The 20,450-nt window shown below is 37.3% G+C and overlaps 1 protein-coding gene across 2 annotated transcripts; it reads left to right on the top strand.

Moving 5' to 3' along the window:
- The first annotated feature begins 299 nt into the window (after nucleotides 1–299).
- Nucleotides 300–8,799, top strand: LOC111806757 (signal peptide peptidase-like 4). Of its 2 annotated transcripts, XM_023692197.1 has the most exons (14): nucleotides 301–559; nucleotides 1,068–1,226; nucleotides 1,389–1,500; nucleotides 1,921–2,040; nucleotides 2,133–2,284; nucleotides 2,387–2,569; nucleotides 2,800–2,834; nucleotides 3,864–4,026; nucleotides 5,298–5,351; nucleotides 6,555–6,647; nucleotides 6,754–6,896; nucleotides 7,966–8,036; nucleotides 8,263–8,346; nucleotides 8,442–8,799. In XM_023692197.1, exons 1-14 carry the CDS (start codon nucleotides 422–424, stop codon nucleotides 8,552–8,554), a joined length of 1,620 nt encoding a protein of 539 aa, XP_023547965.1. In that variant the 5' UTR covers nucleotides 301–421; the 3' UTR covers nucleotides 8,555–8,799. The 2 variants fall into 2 exon arrangements, with proteins under 2 accessions (XP_023547966.1, XP_023547965.1); XM_023692198.1 differs by lacking the exons at nucleotides 8,263–8,346; nucleotides 8,442–8,799 and having other exon boundaries at nucleotides 300–559; nucleotides 6,754–6,909; nucleotides 7,966–8,028.
- Nucleotides 8,800–20,450: the final 11,651 nt, after the last annotated feature.

Raw genomic sequence — 20,450 nt, forward strand, 5'->3', positions numbered from 1 at the left:
TTGAGGAGATCGAGAAGAAAGATACCAGTTGAATTCAACGGGTCTTGTAGACGCCGTTTTCTATTCGTTTTGTTTCCTTTTCTTCCATGGCCGTAACGACGACGACCCAATAGGAAATCAAAGTGAAGATTGAAGACTCAAGTCATCTCTCTCTCTCTCTCTCTCTCTCTCCTCGTTTTTCTTTCTCTCTCTTCTTTTGAAGCTTCCTGTGAGCTTCTTCTGTAAACCGGAGTTTTTTTTTTTTTTTTTTTTTTTTTTTTTTTTTTTTTTTTTTTTTTTTTTTTNGTTTTTTTTTTTTTTTTTTTTTTTTTTTTTTTTTTTTTTTTTTTTTATCTCTTTATTTTGAAATTCACTCTGTTTAAACCCTATTTCTTGCTTCGGATCTTGGAGTTTGAATCGGCTCCCGGATTGTTGGGCCGCGATGAATTCGCCGGGAGGTGCGATTACTACGGTGCTTTTGGGTTTGATGCTGAGTCTGAGGCTGGTTTCAGCTGGGGATATAGTTCATCAGGACAGTGTCGCACCAACGCGCCCTGGTTGCGAGAATAATTTCGTTCTGGTTAGAATTTGTGGCTCTTCTCTTTTGCTGATTCTTGATTTTTACTTAATTCGAAGTTTCAATTTGAATTTCTTGTTGTTGGTACTTGAATTTCATGGATTTTATGATTAGTTATCTGTATGCGCTAGAAATTGATTAGCAGAAGTAAATTGGGCAAACCTCTTTAGAATAAACGGGCTTAATTGAAGAAATGAAACGTGTGTTAGGCTTAGCTTATAGAGGTTTTTCATTCAATTATTCCCTCTCTGTCTCTCAAATGTTCTTGATGATTCATTTTTGTTCTTGTCTATTTGGCTGCTGACATGATGACAATAAACGAAATGAAATGATTCTTGCTTGTTATGCTGTATCTTGTTATATGTATGTACTGACTTCTGAGAACTAAAGAGTTTGATTCCATGGATGGAGCTTGGAGGAAGAATCCATTTCTGTTCAAACAGTGATGATTTTGAGGACTGTACTCAGTTTATGATGATTTCATACTGTAGTTCATTGATTTTCTGTTAAGGTGAAAGTCCCTACTTGGATCAATGGTATAGAGGCCACTGAATATGTCGGTGTTGGTGCTCGATTTGGCCCGACGTTGGAATCGAAGGAAAAGCATGCTACCCATACTAGAGTTGCTCTGGCAGATCCTCCTGATTGTTGCAGTACGCCCAAAAATAGGGTAGGATTTTCGGGTTTCTATTTTCATTTAGATATATTTCATACGAAGAACGACTCGAGACGTGCATCTTATTGGCTGTTGTTTTTTGAATTAATGTATGCAAAGATATTTTTTCTTTGAAGTTCCATTGATTTGAAATTGAACTGTTTGGTGTGGTTGTAGCTGGCTGGAGAAGTCATTTTGGTACGCCGTGGAAATTGTAGTTTCACAGATAAGGCAAATATTGCAGAAAATGCTAATGCTTCAGCCATCCTTATCATTAATAACAGTAAAGGTACTTTTAGAAAAACCCTCGTGAATTGACTTGGGTTACAGGTGTGGTTCTAGCTGTATTGACCGCATCCTTTGGTGTAACTGGTTATTCCTTACCTCGGGACTAAATAGGCTTGTGAAAGAGTCGAATGAAGGAGAAACCTAACGAATTTTCCTTAACACTCTTGTTTTGTTAACCATTGATCAAAAAAAGGATCTGAACAAACTATTTAACTACATTTTTACTGACCTCTGCTGCAAGATCTTTTGTGGTAACTTATTTCGTAGTCTGTTAGGTCGATGATCTTATTTTCTTTATTTATATATCTGATAGAATGGCTCAACACACTGCCAATTTTGAAATATAATTCTTAAATTCTTATAAAAAATCTATGAAATTTCTTTTCTGTTTCTCAAAAAGAGAATTCCCTTTTTTCTTCAGAACTTTTCAAGATGGTCTGTGAGAAGAATGAAACTGATGTAATCATAGGCATACCTGCTGTCATGCTCCCTCAAGATGCTGGTGATAGCTTAGAGAAAGATTTGAAGGAAAATATGTCAGGTGTGTATTTAATTTCTATCAATTCCTTTATGTCTTTCCTCCCCTTCTATTCCATTTTAATCAATTTTCGTGTGAACTTACTGTTATTTCAGTATCTGTGCAACTTTATTCCCCACTTCGACCAGTCGTAGATGTTGCAGAAGTATTTTTATGGCTTATGGCTGTTGGTACTGTCTTATTGGCCTCTTATTGGTCTGCATGGACTGCAAGAGAAGTGGCTATTGAGCAAGATAAGCTGCTGAAGGTCCTTCAGCTCTTCTTAATACCTATATATTGTTTCGAATGAGTTTCTCCTTGGGATACTCAGTACTTTCTGAATGGTTGACGGACTTCACACCATTTGCAGGATGGTTCAGATGAATTGCTGCAGATGGAAGCCACTGGTTCCAGTGGTTACATAGATATTAACACTACAGCTGCAGTTCTCTTTGTCGTGATTGCTTCGTGTTTCCTGGTTATGCTCTACAAACTAATGTCTTCATGGTTTCTCGAGGTTCTGGTGGTTTTGTTTTGCATCGGCGGTGCTGAGGTTTGCCATTCTTCTCTTTATGTTGGGTTAGATCCGCAAAAAGTTGTCTATGAAATCTTGTGGATAGTGAGATGTCCAAAATTGAATCAATTTATTTTATTCACTAGGAAATTGTTTTAAGATCTCAGAATATGAATAGCTGTAAGGTCAAATTCTAATATTTAGATAAATTTAATCATTGCTTGTGCTGTGATGAAACTTTATCTCATAATATCTCTGTTCGCTAACAGGGACTACAAACTTGCTTGGTGGCTTTGCTATCATGGTACAATCTTCCCTTACTTGTCTTTGGTTTTACATGGAAATGTTATTAAATTTTTGTGTAAACAAATGATACTAGATTATATAATTTAATTAAAATATTTCTCCAAAACAGTTGTCAATAAGATTAGCATTCAGGGGATCTGTTGCCTACTTCCTCATACCCTTGTTCATGTGTTCTTACTATCTGGGCTCAACATCTTTGAGTTATATAAAATTAGTTGGAAAAGTTATGACTTCATATTCGGGAGTGATTCCCACATTGGTTAATTTAGTGGAAGATCGATTACGAGTTTATAAGTGAGGAGTACTATCTCCATTGGGATAAGGCCTTTTGGGGAAGCCCAAAGCAAAGCCATGAGAGCTTATGCTCAAAGTGGACAATATCATACCATTGTAGAGAGTCGTGATTCCTAACATGGCATCAGAGCCATGCCCTAAACTTAGTTATGACAATAGAATCCTCAAATATCGAACAAAGAATTGTGAGGGTGTACTTTGTTCGAGGGCTCCAGAGAAAGGAGTCGAGCCTCGATTAAGGGGAGGTCCTTGAGGCTTATAGTGTACTTTGTTCGAGGGGAGGATTGTTGAGGATTGTTGAGGATTATTGGGAGTGATTCCCACATTGGTTAATTTAGTGGAAGATCGATCATGGGTTTAAAAGTGAGGAATACTATCTCCATTGGGATGAGGCCTATTGGGGAAGCCCAAAGCAAAGTCATGAGAGCTTATGCTCAAAGTGGACAATATCATACCACTGTGGAGAGTCGTGATTCCTAACAATATCTACCCCAATATTGTGTAGGTAGAAAAATTCACCGCTTCTATATTATCACCTTGCACCGAACGACTCTCTTAACTGATTAATAGTTAATTAATTTCATTAGATATTAAAATTTTCTAGCATGGTACTCTATTTCTATAGGTATTGGGGAAGAGAGGATAGCATTTTGAATTATTTTGAAATTTTCCATAATAATATATTTTTTTCCAATTTTTTAGCGGGATGAAACTGATGACATAAGAACTATAGTTTCAGATGGTTTGAACATGCCGCTGAGTCATATGTCAAATTGCCCATCCTTGGAGCCGTGTCCCATTTGACGTTGGCAGTTTCTCCTTTCTGCATAGCATTTGCTGTTCTTTGGGCATGTTACCGCAAACTGCCTTTTGCATGGATAGGACAAGATATCCTTGTAAGAAATCACCATTTCCACTCTTCCAATTTACTTGCTTCATTGCTTAATTTGGATCTAAACTTTTCTTTTATTTCAATCTAGAATTCATGTCCGAATTCATGAACTAATGGAATAGCCAATTTGTTTTTTTCGTAAGTGAAAACGATGGGTTATTGATATTTATAATCAATAGTATTTTAGTGAAGAATTAAGTTATTACTCAACAAAGAATTTTTTTTTTATTAAAGGATGAGATCAATTCAGAAGTACCTTTTTTCTTTATTATTAGAACAGACAGAATTCTATTGGGTTAATTGGGGGCCACACGGTAGATTTTTATCCTAATCAATCTTCCCCCTCCCTCTTTTGGTGAAGGGGGCGGGTAGCTATTCCCAAGTTGAGCCTCAAATATTAGCCATTACTTCTTTAAATATAGTTTTTATTTAATTTTTAATATCAGAGTAATATTCAATACTCTAGTATATATTGAGTTCTGATTTGCGCTCTTCACAACTTAGATGTATAAAATTTGTACACCTATCTTGGCATGACTAGGCTGGATATTTTGTATTCCTCCCTGCTCTTTTGAATTATTAATTCTTTAGTAAATGTTTAGTTGAAATATAACCTGGTTTAACAGTGCATATCTTCTGAAATGGGAGAAGTTGTGGATTTTCTTTTATAGTGGGAGCTATTTTGATCGACGTGGAATTTGAGAATATTGTTTTTCTGGGAGGATAAGAAAAATTAGTTCATAAAACAACAGAATAACATTATCAATCATGTCTCAGAAAATACTTGAGAGAAATTTTCCGACAGAAGCAAAAAGTACACTTCTTCTTGTTATTTATCTACTGCATTTATACTTGAACATGTTACTGAGGGTTAGAATCCTACTTACACCTGCTTAGGACGTTCTTACTGGCAATACACCTAAGGTTGAAGAAGTTAGATTGTTCTAAAATTTATTTGACGTCTATGTATTAGCTGGTTTGCTTGACTGGAGCAGTGTTTTACAGAACAGCTTGATGAACACCTTAGCGCAAGTGCATGTAAGTGGGCTTGCATTCTGTAATTTCATACATGCCGAAGTCCAGCGCCTTAGGGCTTCCACTCCCTTTAGGAGTATCTTTTAATTTAGCTACTAAAATTGTCGGGATCCACATTAATGTTACAGTTCATGTTTACAATTAGTTTGATTTATATCATATTATAAGGTCAGTTCATTTGTTTGATGTGATTTCATTAAAACTTTGTTGAAATGACTTCCTGTTTCCACTTTAAACCAGGGTATTGCACTCATAGTTACAGTCCTTCAGATTGTTCGAGTTCCTAATCTCAAGGTAACTTTTGTGCTGCATACATTTCCTGGTTTTTCTTGCTATCTTCCACTTGTTTTCTCCATTAGACACCACGATTTAATAAACTGAACAAATTCTAACAAAAATATATAAAATTTTATAAAAGATATGATATACTGTCTCCTATAGTCGGGTAATTTGTTGTCTCCTATTTTCAGTTCTATCAATTAGTATGGACTTGTGAAGGTATATTGTGGAGTATAGTTGTGGAGCAAATTACGTCATATGTGATAATGAATATTTCACTGAACTATTGTGAAAAAGGACACGTATCTATAATGTTATACGGTAGAACCGAATAAATAAAAGAAGGAAATGCAATGTCATGCATCATACAAGTGCATATGCTGCTAATGTTGGTGCCCTGTCCTCCACTTTGCTTTAGGTAGGGCTATGCAGTGAAGTTCTGGCACTAGGCATAGATAATGGTTATGTGAAGTAGTTGTATCGTATAATCAATGCAGATAATAACAAATGTTCATAATATAGATAACAGAACTAATAAAAATGAAAAGCTATTTCTATCTTTTAATCGAAAAATAAAAAGAAAGCTACAAGTGATATTATTGACTTGAGAGACCTTTTTTTCACGCAATAGTTGCATGTACTAATGCAACGGCCCAAGCCCACCATTAGCAGTTATTGTCCTCTTTGAGTTTTTCCTGCCAGGCTTCCCCTTAAGGTTTTTAAAATACGTCTGCTAGAGAGAGGTTTCCACACCCTTATAAAGAATGTTTTGTTCTTCTCTCCAATCGATTTGTGATCTTATAATCCACCCCCCTTCGGAGCTCAGCGTCCTTGCTGGCACAGCGTCTGGTGTCCACCCCCTTCTGGGCCCAGCATCCTTGTTGGCACACCGCCTCATGTCCACCCCCTTTGAGGCTCAACCTCCACCCTAGCACATCATCCAGTGTCTGGCTCTGATACCATTTGTAACGGCTCAAGCCCACCGTTAGCAGATATTATCCTCTTTGATCTTTTCCTGCCGGGCTTAGTTAGTAGACCGTAGTTTCTAAATTGAACAATTTTGTGGAAAATTCCATCAAACTGATCTTGGCATATGAGTAGATAATCGGAAATTGTAGAAGAAAACATTAGTGCAATGAACACTGGATCTGGAAATTGTAGGACAGTTGTGATTGAAAACTCAAATTTTAAGTTATTCAATTTGTTTTCTGTTATCAGGTTGGGACGGTTCTCCTCAGCTGTGCCTTTTTGTATGACATTTTTTGGGTATTTGTCTCGAAATGGTGGTTCCACGAGAGTGTTATGATAGTGGTGAGTTGTTTGTTAAAGGCATCCCCTTTTTCATTGTTGTATATAGACAATGTTGTTTGTTTCTATCAGGATTCAGGACCTTGTCTTATCTTTTTGGGAATTTCAGGTTGCTCGCGGTGATAAGACTGGAGAAGATGGTATACCCATGCTGCTAAAGATTCCACGGATGTTTGATCCTTGGGGAGGGTACAGCATTATCGGGTTTGGTGATATTATCTTGCCAGGACTTTTAGTCGCATTTTCACTAAGGTGAAAACTACGGGTACAACAACTCTTTTTTTAAGTATACTGTTCCTACATTTAGGATTCAAGTAAGTTCGGCTTCAGTGGGTCTATGTCAAACGGTCAATTGGGCAACTCATGTAACTGGCAGGCGACCTCACTTCTAGCCGATATTATCCTCTTTGGATTTTCCCTTTTGGGCTTCTCCTCAAAGTTTTTAAAACGCATTTGCTAGGCAGATGTTTCCACACCTTTATAAAAAAATGTTTTGTTCTCCTCCCCAACCAATGTGAGATCTCACAATCCACCCCCTTTACGGCCCAGCGTCCTCGCTGGCACATCACCCGGTGCGATGTGTCATGGCTTTGATACCATTTGTACCGGTCAAAGCCCACCACTAGTAGATATTGTCCTCTTTGGGCTTTCCCTTTTGGGCTTTCCCTTTTGGGCTTCCCCTCAAGGTTTTTAAGACACGTTTGCTAGGGAGAGGTTCCACACTCTTATAAAGAATGTTTCGTTCTCCTCCTCAATCAAATTGTGAGATCCCACATCGATTGGAGAGAGAAATGAGTGCCAGCGAGGATACTGGACCTCGAAGGGGGTGGATTGTGAGATCCCACATTGGTTGGAGAAGAGAATGAATCATTCTTTATAAGGGTGTGGAAACCAAAACCTTGAGGGGAAGCCCGAAAGGGAAAGTCCAAAGAGGACAATATCTGCTAGCGGTGGGCTTGACAATTACACACTTCCCCAATTCATTCTCAAAATGTACACGTTGACAACGTTTTCTTAGAAATTTCTTGGTAGTTCAGAAAAAATAGAGAACAGATTTAGTGTCTTAGATGGAAAAAGCTGAAACATCAAGATTATCTGGCCTTCCATTTGGGTTAAGAAAAACCATGAAATTCCCTCCTGGTTCTGCCTAATCTCACTATTCTGCAAGCTTTTGTGTCCATCTCATCGTCCAAGATTACCATTCGCATTCTAATAATTCCTAGCAAGAGTACCATTTGCATATGGACAATGTCTGTTCTTTTAGTTCGGATATAAGTCAATCGTCCATGGAACTAAACGGTGGATTGCCTAATTTGTGCAGATATGATTGGCTTGCAAAGAAGAAACTCCGAGCAGGTTACTTCGTTTGGGCAATGACCGCTTACGGCACAGGTATGATAAACACAGAACCTATGTAAAAAGACAAACTCCAAACTGGTTATTACTTCATTTTGTCTCCTATCTTCAATAATTGAAGGCCTTTTTCGTAGTATATCTTTCTTTTGTTGCCCGTTCGTGTTCTTCGTTTAGTTCTTCGGAACATAGCAAAATCAGGGACTAAACATTCAAAATGTGATACTCATAATCCGAACTTGTCTTTGTTCATTATGCATTTCAGGCCTACTCATCACTTATGTAGCTCTGAATTTAATGGATGGACATGGCCAACCGGCGTTGCTTTACATTGTTCCTTTCACCCTTGGTAAGTGCCATAGTTCTATTACCCAATCCGCCATCCTACCAACAAATTGAGAAGTAGAGACATTTTTTAAAAGAAAAATCTTGACTTCATTGCAGGCACATTTTTGACACTGGGAAAGCAAAGAGGGGATCTTAAGATTCTATGGACAAGAGGAGAACCAGAACGACCTTGCCCACACATCCAACTCCAACCCTCCTCTCAACACTAAAAGAACAGTAAGTTTGCATCATAACCAACACCTGTTGTAATAATACCATTATCACTAGGAGCACAAAGAACTTAGAGAACTCTCTTCTTTTACCCTTTCTTAGGCTGTAGATGACTTCCATGTGTAATTTATAAAGCTGTTTTTGTGAACTATCTATATGCTTGACACAGAAACCACTCTTGTCTCTGAGCTGCTGTCTCTGCAGTTCTGTTACTTGTGTTATAATGTCATGTTTCTACTGAGAATCTAAGATTTTAGGGAAACTTCACGCATACAGCAATTTAGTAGAGATGACAGGAAGAACATCGCCTGACACTCGCCTGACACTGACGGAAGAGTTTGGCGAGATGATGTCGACTTCCTGGCGCTAATCATCCTCGGAGCCATAACCTCGGTTCCTGTTTCTGTAGCTGGAGACTCCCTCCAGCTTGCATCATCCGATATGATTTTGCATCCTAGGTAGGTAAGGCAAAACGCTTCCTTTTAAGAATGTATTTGGTTTCATCTTTCTTTCGTTAGTTAACCCACCTATTGATTTGAAATATATGAAGTTATAATTTTTTTTTATTTGTTTGTTAGATTATAAGTTTAGTTTATGAACTTTGAGAATCGTGTCTATTATTGAACTCTAAAAATGTCTAACAAGTTTTTAAACTTTTTAATTATCTTATGTTGAGTAGATTCGTGAATTTGAAGAAAATATGAAAAAGGTCTCAAGACGTGTTGGACATTGTTCAAAACTTATGGACTAATTGTTATAAAATCAAGAATTTGGAGACTTATTAAACACGTTTACAAGTAGAGAGACCAATTAAGGATCGATAAACACAAACCTTAACGTTTATGAACTAAACTTACCATTTAACCTTCCTTTCACAATTGAATCAACTACTCTTTTAGTTATATAGAAATTTTGTAACTAGATATCTTACTCGTTGGAGGCTTCCGTTGACTAAGGCCTCCGGTCTCTAAGTAACATAAAATCAGAGATCACGTGTTCAAATTGCTTAACAAATAAAATCTTAGGCCTAGTGTAGGCATAGACCCTTTATTTTAAAAAGATTTAAATAAGTAGATTTACCATAACAGTGTAATTCTTAGATTTTAAAACATCTTATTCTATTACGACCCATGTCCAGGATTCAGATCAGGATTCAAAATCCGAATGACCCGATTGATCCATTCATATCCTCAGGATTGCTTTCGTTCGGATGTGGTCTCGATTCGTTCATATACTCCTCATTTACTCGGGTGTCACATATTTTGAGACATCGGCTTATTTATATATATAAAGTAGTTAAAAATTGAGTGAGGTGGGGAAAGCATAATACAGTTGAGGATGGTTCATTATTTGACCCACACAAAGTCCCAATCCATGTGATTTCAACCATAATTTAGACCAATAATTGAACAACAATACTTATTATTATTTATTTTTAATGCTCACAAAATATTAATGCTCCACTTCCTTAATAAATGCATTTACTTCAAATACAAATACTTTATTAATTTTTAATGTTGAGGAAATTATAAATAAAATTGAATATTAAAGTCAACTCTACCTCGAAATTGGAAGTAAATTAGACCACTTTTAAAGTTTAGGGACTTATTAGAACATTTTCTAATATCACATAAAAAAAAAGCTAACAATGAATTGTCGAACAAGTAAGCGAATAGATTTCACTGTTATAATAGTCATTGATGATTAAGTAGATGTTGGAATGCTACGTGTTAGGCCAGAGTCAAATTTAAAGTTCTGCTACTAGCGGACCCTGGTTGCACTAATTATGTAATGACCCAGATTCACCGCTACCAGATATTGTCCTCTTTGAGCTTTAAAACACGTCTGCTACGTAAATGTTTCCACGCCCTTATAAAGGGTGTTTAGTTCTCCTCCCCAATCAATGGGAGATATCACAAATCCACCCCCTTTAGGGCCCAACGTCCTTACTGACACACCGCCTCGTGTCTACTCCCCTTCAGGGAACAGCCAACAGCCTTCTCGCTGGAACATCACTCGGTGTCTGGCTCTGATACCATTTGTAACGGCCCAGTGATGTCCCACATTGGTTGGAGAGGAGAACGAAATACCCTTTAAAAGGGTGTGGAAACCTCTCCTTATGGGAGGTGTTTTAAAGCCTTTAGGAGAAGCCCGAAAGGGAAAGCCCAAAGAGGACAATATCCGTTAGCGCGGTGGATCTGAATCGTTATACATACTCACCTCTAACAGAAGGAGAGGTTTCCACACCCTTTTAAAGGGTATTTCGTTCTCCTCCCCGACCAATATAGGATATCACAAATTACAATGATACGCTACTTTTTGAGTATAAACCGTCGTTAACTAGGTGATGTTTACGTCTCTGCCACCAAATTTCTTAAATTTACTTTCTTTTTTGTACGTGTCGTGTCGTGTTGTGTCGACTCGACTCGACCCAATAAACAATATTTTTTTTATTCATGAAAAATTTCAACCATATCAAACAACATTAATGTGGAAATTGATAGCAACCCCAAACTAAATCAAGAAATTGATTAAAGAAAATGAATTTGTTTATGGCTAAAATTGGAAGGCTGCATGAAATTGGGGGGTTTTTTTGCAAATTATGCAAAAGTCATATTGTGGGCCCAATTGTAAATAAAGTAAAGTTGGTGGGTCACCAAAATAAAAGTGGCAGACCCATATTATCACCTACTTTAAATCAATTTCTTGTGTATTGCATTAACCAACCCCCAACTTCCAACCATATTATTTATATATATATATATATATTTATTTATTTATTTATTTAGTTTAAATATTATTTCAAAAATTTATGTTATGAAAATTTTATTTATTCTTTTAATTTTTTTATTGAATTTAATAAAATTCTATGTCAGCTTCTCCCTACCCGATAGTTATATTTAGTAAGCGGTTGTCGTTGCCTTGTGCTTACATTTCCATATAACACAAATTTCAGTTTCTCAGATCTTGTTTTCAAAACTCTCTTTCGAACGTTTTCTAAAACTTTCTTCTTGAACCGGGGCTAGAGACTTGAGTATACGTCGCAAGAATGAATAGGTTTAACTCACTTGTTGCTGGGAAGTGAGTGTCGTGTCACAATCGCACTTTTAATGGCAGCGGACTTACGATTGTGCGGCACTCACTTTCCAACGACAAGTGATCTAAGTCAATTCGTTCTTGCGTCGCCTACGGCCAAGCGACGTATGCTCGAGCCTCTGGCCTCAGTTTTAATAGAAGGTTTTAGAAAGCGAGGGCTGAGAGAGATTTTTGAAAAAGACGTTATATAAGGAAGCAAGAGAGAAATAACAACGGCTATATAACCTTGGGTAGGGAGAAGTTGACACCTAGTCATATCTGTCTACATTCTGAGCCATTTCATGTCTGACAGGCCTAGACATGATATTTGTGAAACGTCATACTTTCTAGAAATACACAAGTAAAACACTAGAATATGAAAAGACATAAAGGGTTGGGCTTGACGTGGGCATGCGGCCATGGGCAACACGCCTTGGACGAGCATGACCGTGATATGTCGCACAATCGCAAGTCCGCTGCCATTAAAGTGCGATTGTGGCGAGTCATCTCCTTTTTTTTTTTTTTNAATATATGGTTTAAAATGGTCTCCATCAGATTTTAAATTGTAAAAATAAAAAATTATATATATATATATATGAAGTAATGATTTTTGTGCAAAAATTACTGATTCTCGAGATAAAATATTATTTTAATTTATTCACGTGTTCGTATTTTTGTCTTCATTATGATTTGAAATTTCGAAAAATAAGTAAATAATCGTTAAAAATGAATATAATCACATCAACATAGAAATTACGAGCAATTAGGACAATATTTTGTTATTTGTAACTTCTTAAAATGACTTAAGCACGTCTCTCTACCGAGCTACGAGAACAAATAATACAAAAGATAAAGGAAAAAAAAGGATCTCCCTATCTAGAACCTCGATGTGGCTCGAGTTCATTTGTTGACACTCCATTGAGTTAAACAAAGAAGCTTACGACCTCCACACAACTCATCATCGAACTCTCTCGAACCCTATTTTGATCATAACTCTGTAGATATACTTCCGATCTACTCTGTTATATGTCTTGTTCATGTCTAGTTTCACGGTCACGTTTCCCGTCTTTCCACCGATTTTCATCTAATATCATGATAATGATGGTGTTAATGTAACACATGCGGAAGCAATTTGGATCTTAGGCACTTTTAGAACATCAATTATTGTAAATGACTAGCATGTTCATAAGTATTAAAACTTAATGAGTTTAAATACTAACCTTTTGTAGTTCAAACTCCTTTTGCCTCACGAACCGATTTCGAACCACCACTAGTGTCTTCTCCACTATTCTCCGGCCTTAGAACGGGATTGTGGAATCCGGTGAGTGACTAAACTTGGGAGGGATTTTGTATACGTGAAAGAGAGTGCTTGTGAGAGGTTTTTCATCAAGATGAAGAATCCCTTCCAAGTATCATGATCACTCTATTTAAAGAGTCAAGTTTGCATGTTCATGCAAACTTGAGATCACCAAATCTTGACACTTAAAATTCCACTCAAATGTTTGAGATTATGTGGCAAGCATGCATGTTTGAGTTAACCAAATTTTGACACTCAAAATTCCACTCAAACTTGTGGGGTTTATTTGGCAAACATGCAAGTTTGGTTAAACCAAATTTTGACACCTCAAAATTCCACTAACATGATTTTTCCATTAGATGAAAGTCAACATTTTGACTTTCTTCATTTTAATTAGATGAAAGTCAACATTTTGACTTTCTTCATTTTAATTCAACAATTAATTTGAATAATGAATTTCAAATTAAAGTAACATTAAATAATTAATTAAACTATTTAATTAATATTTAATATTAATTCAAATGCCAATCCCAGTCAATTCCGACACATAATTGATTAAGATATTTAAATCTTATTTAAATATCTCAGATTCTCTCTTTTCGTTTATTTCGTAAATAAAATAAAATTGCGGTTAAATATATCGTATATATGTAACGCATATTCCCTAATTTGAATTCGAACACTTCGAACTCACTCGTCACACTGTTCTATGGTTTAGTCCGATATGAGCTAGCAGAGGGACCTAATGGACCTATAGATCATGGGCTCCAACGATTCAAGATTAACCGATTAAACTCATTAACCTGGTTAACCAACATTCGTTAACTACTAGGACACTCCACTATAGCCTAGTAGTTGCACTCCCCTCACTATAGATATATTTCTGTCCATCTGATATAACCATGATTAGTAAGTCGATCCTTCACAGGTTGTTCGTAACTAGAGCTGGGTCAATTTACCGTTTTACCCCTGAAGTTACTTCTTGTTCCTTATGTCTCACTGATCCTCTAATAAACAATTGGTTTGTGGTCCAACCAGTAAACCGAATCCCTCTCAGGCCAATGAGAGGGTGGGGCCCCTTGTTCAAGACCTGGAGTCAGTGCTTAAGGGAACTACCTTTCTTCTATCCCTAAAAGTGGGTAGGAGTGAATTCCGTCTTGCACCCCACGTCCCCAGCCATTCACCCAGTCTTACCCCTGAAATGGGAGGCCTGTTGAGTCGGCGAACTAGAGCCACTCTCACCCATGCAAATCTAAGGATAATTCCGAATAAACAGGAGTTCATGGTTAGCTCAGGATTAAAACCGAGTTACCTAGGTTATCGAATGAAAAGAAAATCAGTCTCAACAGTAAACGACTTTATAAAGTGAGAGTGGTTTTCTTCATGGTCCGATCTTATGCAATACTCATTGCATAGGACGCCCCCACTCACATGTCTCCACATGCACAATTTAGTGATCGCATTGTTTATATCATATACAAAAGTGGGCCGCATCCATAGTGTCCCCAGAATAAGGTACTCAGCCTTATCCTTATACTATAGATCATTTTGACTATATACTTGAACTTGATCCACTCTTATGTCTCTACATATAGTTCAAGTAGTCATACTATAGCCAGAGTGTTCTTAGTTTATTGGATTTAGATTAATGATCGTAAAGTTCACTTTATTCAATAACAATTTTTACTGAATAAACAACAATAATAACTTTATTGAAAATAGAATATATCTTTGTTTACAAACTATGAGTTTTAGGACATAAAACCCAACAAAATCCCACTTGGACTAAAACTCTAGTGGGGTTTTATAACGTTGAGTAGAGAGAAATACAATAAACTAGGGCATCACATACTCATGCCTTTTCTCCCACTTGCCCTAGATTACATAACTCGTAGTCCTAGACTCACTAGGTGCCCTTCAAACACTTTAGCCGTGAGGGGCTTTGTAAATGGATCAGCAATGTTGTGTTCTGAAGCTATCTGTGTGACGATCACATCTCCTCGTTGCACAATCTCCCTTATGAGATGATATTTGCGCTCAATATGTTTTCCTCGCTTATGGCTTCTTGGTTCTTTTGAATTTGCAACTGCTCCACTGTTATCACAATAAAGAGTGACGGGAAGATGCATATTTGGAACGACTTCCAAATCAGTTAAGAACTTCCTAAGCCATACAGATTCTTTCGCTGCTTCACAAGCAGCAACATACTCAGCCTCCATGGTGGAATCAGCAATGCAACCTTGCTTTATGCTTCTCCATATTACTGCTCCTCCGTTCAGAGTGAAGACAGATCCTGATGTCGATTTCCTTGTATCTACATCGGTCTGAAAATCTGAGTCAGTGTACCCTGTAAGGATCAGATCCTTAGCACCGTACATTAGCATATAGTCCCTCGTTCTCCTAAGATACTTGAGGATATTCTTAACGGCAGTCCAATGAGTACGTCCCGGATTGGACTGATATCTGCTGACAATTCCCACAGCATAGCATATGTCGGGTCGGGTACATAGCATAGCATACATCAGACTACCGACCGCTGATGCATAGGGAATGTGTTTCATATCCTCAACTTCTTGAGGTGTCTTAGGACTTTGTTCCTTCGACAAATGAACTCCATGCCTGAAAGGTAATAATCCTTTCTTGGAGTCCTGCATCTTATATCGAATCAACATTTTGTCGATGTACGATGCTTGAGACAAAGCTAGTGTTTTGTTCTTGCGATTTCGAACAATTTGGATTCCAAGAACAAACTGAGCCTCTCCCAAATCTTTCATTTGGAATTGTGTCGCCAGCCAATGCTTAATGTCAGTCAGAATTCCCACATCATTTCCAATTAGTAGGATATCGTCAACGTACAACACCAGGAAAGCTACTGTAGAGTTGACTATCCTTTTATAAACACAAGGTTCGTCAACATTCTGTTTAAAGCCATAAGATTTGATCGCAGTATCAAACTTTATGTTCCAGGATCGAGATGCTTGCTTCAACCCATAAATGGATCTTTTAAGCTTGCAAACCCTTTGCTCGTGATCCTGTTCAATGAACCCCTCTGGTTGAGCCATATAGATACTCTCTTCAAGATCGCCGTTTAGAAAAGCTGTCTTAACATCCATTTGCCAAATTTCATAATCATAAAATGTGGCAATAGACAAGAGTATTCTAATTGATTTAAGCATAGCAACAGGTGAGAAGGTTTCTTCATAGTCCACCCCCTCTCTTTGGGTATAACCCTTTGCTACTAGTCTTGCTTTAAAGGTCTGTACCTTACCGGTTTGGTCTCGTTTTCTCTTATAGATCCATTTGCAACCAATAGGTTTTACCCCATCTGGTTGATCTACAAGTTCCCAGACTGAATTGAAGTACATTGACTCCATTTCAAGATTCATGGCTTTAATCCACTGATCTCTATCAACATCATTCATTGCCTGTTTATAGGACAATGGATCCTCAACGCCATCATCAGGTATGATGACTTGAGTTTCTATCAAACCCAAGTAACGATCGGGTTGAGTTATAACCCTCCCACTACGTCGAGGCATTCTCAACTTTTGAGAAGGATGTGATTGACCAGAAGTGTCAGCTCCATCAACAACTCTGGTTGAACGACCAGCTTGATCAACAACTCTTGTTGTTTTATCAGTAACTTCTTTAGAAATCTCACTTAATACTAGTTTGCTACGAGGTTGATGATTTCTTACGTGATCTTCCTCTAAGAATGTAGCGTTCGTTGATACAAACACTCTATTTTCTTGAGGATCATAAAACAAACCACCTTTCGTCTCTTTGGGGTATCCTACGAATAGACATAATTTTGAACGACGTTCTAATTTCTTGGGATTTTGCAACAACACATGTGCTGGACATCCCCAAATTCTGAAGTGACGTAAACTACCTTTACGCCCTTTCCATAACTCATAAGGTGTTTCTGAAACACTCTTAGTAGGAACCATGTTCAAAATGTATGTAGCAGTCTCCACTGCATATCCCCAAAACGGATCGGGTAATTGAGCGAAACTCATCATGGACCGAACCATGTCCAATAGAGTTCTATTTCTCCTTTCTGATACACCATTTTGTTGAGGCACACCAGGGGCTGAGAGTTGAGACCTTATTCCATGTTCTATCATATAGTCCTGAAATCTTAAATCCATGTACTCTCCTCCTCGATCTGATCGAAGTGTTTTAATAGTTTTACCTAATAGATTCTCAACCTCAGTCTTATACTCTCTGAATTTTTCAAGAGCTTCCGACTTGTGATGCATTAGGTAAAGATAGCCATACCTTGAATAATCATCAATAAAACTGATGAAATATTCATACCCTCCTCGTGCTTTGACATTCATTGGACCACAGAGATCTGTATGCACGAGTTCTAAGGTTTCTTTGGCTCTATAGCCTTTTTCGCAAAATGATCGTTTAGTCATTTTACCCTCAAGACAAGACTCACATGGAGGTAAAGAATTGTCTTCTAACTTATTTAGAAGTCCTCTTTTAACCAATCTCTCAATCCTATTGAGATTAATGTGGCCTAGTCTTAAGTGCCAAAGATAGGTATTAGGAGAAATCTTTTGTCGCTTATTTTGAGTTTCAGCTGTTTTAAACATCTCAATATTTAAAATAGCTTTTGTTTTGCTCGGTTTTAACATATATAAGTTGTTTTCTAGTTTTGCAGAACAAATATGAATACCTCTTTTGCAAATGAACACTTCATTGATTTCAAAAGATACTTTATACAACTGTTCTAATAAACAAGAGATGGATATTAGATTTCTTTTCATTCCAGGAACAAAAAGTACATTATCTAATATAATGAATCTATCTCCAAAAAACAACTTTAAATTTCCTACTGATCTTGCTGAGACAACCTCTCCTGTTCCAACCCTGAGTGTTATCTCGCCGTCCGCAAGCATTCTCCAGGAGCTAGTTTCCTGGTAAAAAGAACAAATATGATTAGTCGCCCCTGAATCTAGTATCCAAGTTGAGTTGTCATACTCTACTAAACACATTTCTACAACGAGTAAATCATATTTACCTTGTTGTGTCTTTTCGGCTTTCTTCTCTGCAAGGTATTTTGGGCAGTTTCTCTTCCAGTGCCCGTTTTCGTTGCAATGGAAACATTTTCCTTTATCTACTTTTTGAACCTTGTTCTTGCGGTTAGTAGGAATCTTATTTTTCCCTTTTCCCTTCTTCTTCATCAAAACACTTTTAGAAGTTGAAGGTCCAGACTTATTTTTGGAGGACGATCCTCGTAGTAATTTCTTGGAGATGGCAACATTTGCTTCTCCTGTTTGTCCCTTGTTTGTTAAGAGGGACTGATAAGTCTGTAGCTCATTGAGAAGAGCAGTCAAGTTATATTCTATTTTGTTCATAACCACATTGGTGCGGAACTGGAAGAAGCTCTTCGGAAGAGACATCATGATAAAACTGACTTGACTCTTCTCATCAATGACAGCTTCATTTTCTTCTGCCACATTGAAATGGACCATCATGTCCAGGACATGTTCTCTAACTGAGGTCCCTTCTTTCATACGGCAGTTGTAAATGTATTTTATGGCTTCATGTCTAAGGGAGAAGGACGGTTGTCCAAACATCCCTTTTAGAGATTCCATAATCTCTTTAGCAGTACCCATAACATCGTGTTTCTTAGCCAAAACATCAGATATGCTGGCTAGAATGTACACTCGGGCTTTGTCATTTGCCTTTATCCATCTGTCATATGCATCCCGAGCTGTTCGGTTTGCATTTGAGTTTGGGTTTGGAGGACACTCCTCAGTTAAAACAAACTTTAAATCATCAATGACCAGTATTGTGTTTAGGTTTGATTTCCAAGTTGTGTAGTTGTCGCCGTTTAATTTCTCAGAAGCGAGTAATTGTACTATTGAGTTTGTCATGCTGTGATATAAAGAAAATTCTATTAGTGATTTTGACTTAATCCTGTTTAATCCAATCAGTTTTAGCAAATGTAATAATGTACCCAAATCATTATTGATTTGCAACGATACTTTAGTGAGTTAGAGCAACTGCTACCGAGGGGCAGTCAATCACTCATTCACTAAACCAAGACATTCTTGACTTAAACACTAATCCCAGAATAACTCTTGTTCCTATAGTGTTTTAGTTATCGCTATTTTGGTCAAGAATATACTAACTCTTAGTAATTCTTCGCAAGTGTGACCCACCAATTTCAGACCTCAGAAATCGGCCCCAACAACGCTATCGAATGAAAAGGCCAAAGTTGGGAATGGACCTAAGAAATCCTATCCATTTCTGGAGTTTGCGTTGTTCCGACTCCCATGTTACGACCCTCCGAATGGGTAGTTGCTCTAGGGCAACATGCAGGCGGAACATGGGAATCTCACGGTGCAACCTAGTGGTGGAGACCATAGGACGTGTTGACTTCCTTCTCCCACTTACTATAAATACTTTCTCAATTCCCCTTGTTATTGACTCATGCAAATACCTTCCGAATGGAGGACGCTCCCAGGGCGACACGAGGCCGAGCATGAATCTCACTGTGTGAATTTTACAGAGAGCGTGAAGAGAAAACGATGTATCTTATACACCATTTTCCTCCCACTAAGTATTTTATATGGTTGGGTATACTCATTACTTAAGTATATTCCGGCTAATTAAATATAACTTAAGTCTAGGTGATTTTTCTAAATCTTAAATCACTTAAGCATGCTCATAAAACTCGGCTAACTAAGCTCAAGTACTGGTCCGATCTCCAGGTAGTAGGTGTTCCGTAAACCGTCAACTTAAGTACCTTCAGCCTTAGACAAGATCGTGCCAGGTGAGCTTTCTCGTAACCGCAATTTTATAAGACATCGACCCCTTTTAACTGTTAAAATTGATCGTGCTCGGTTCTTAACCCTTAGTGAGCATGCTGTTATCTTTATTATAGATTTTAACGTCTACCTCATTTTATGACGTTGAAAATAACCTATAACATGCTTTATATAACAATTTATATAATCATCCATTCCATGCAATAATATAACAATTTATATCTATCACTCATGGAACCCTAAGACATGCATACTATACATTATAACACTTATAACATACTTGGAATGCATGAAACATGCTTAGCCTATGGTGGGATTTTAAATCTATATGACATACTTTATGCATATACATTTACTATTTAATTAAAACATACATTCATAATGCATAATTAATTAAACACACTAAAGTGGGTTGGTTTTGGCATTTTAAAGCAAGCAATTAACTAAATTATTACATTAATAACTAAAAATAACTTGAGCCGCTCCCGACGATCACGAACTGGACCAACCAACCCTTAAAAACGTTCAATCGGTCCCCAACGACAGAAAAAACACCCGAACCGCCTCTTCCATCCTCTTCGGTTCAGCTTGCTTATCTCTTCCATTTTCGATCAATTACAACCTAAAGTGGACTCTAATGACTTTATAAAAATTACAGACCTTTCTTCATTTATTAAAGCCCATACACCTTAGGCTTATTACAATAATTGTATCAAATGGAAGCATAAAAAAAAT

Source organism: Cucurbita pepo, chromosome LG12 (genome assembly GCF_002806865.2).
Source record: "Cucurbita pepo subsp. pepo cultivar mu-cu-16 chromosome LG12, ASM280686v2, whole genome shotgun sequence".
Lineage (NCBI taxonomy): Eukaryota > Viridiplantae > Streptophyta > Magnoliopsida > Cucurbitales > Cucurbitaceae > Cucurbita > Cucurbita pepo.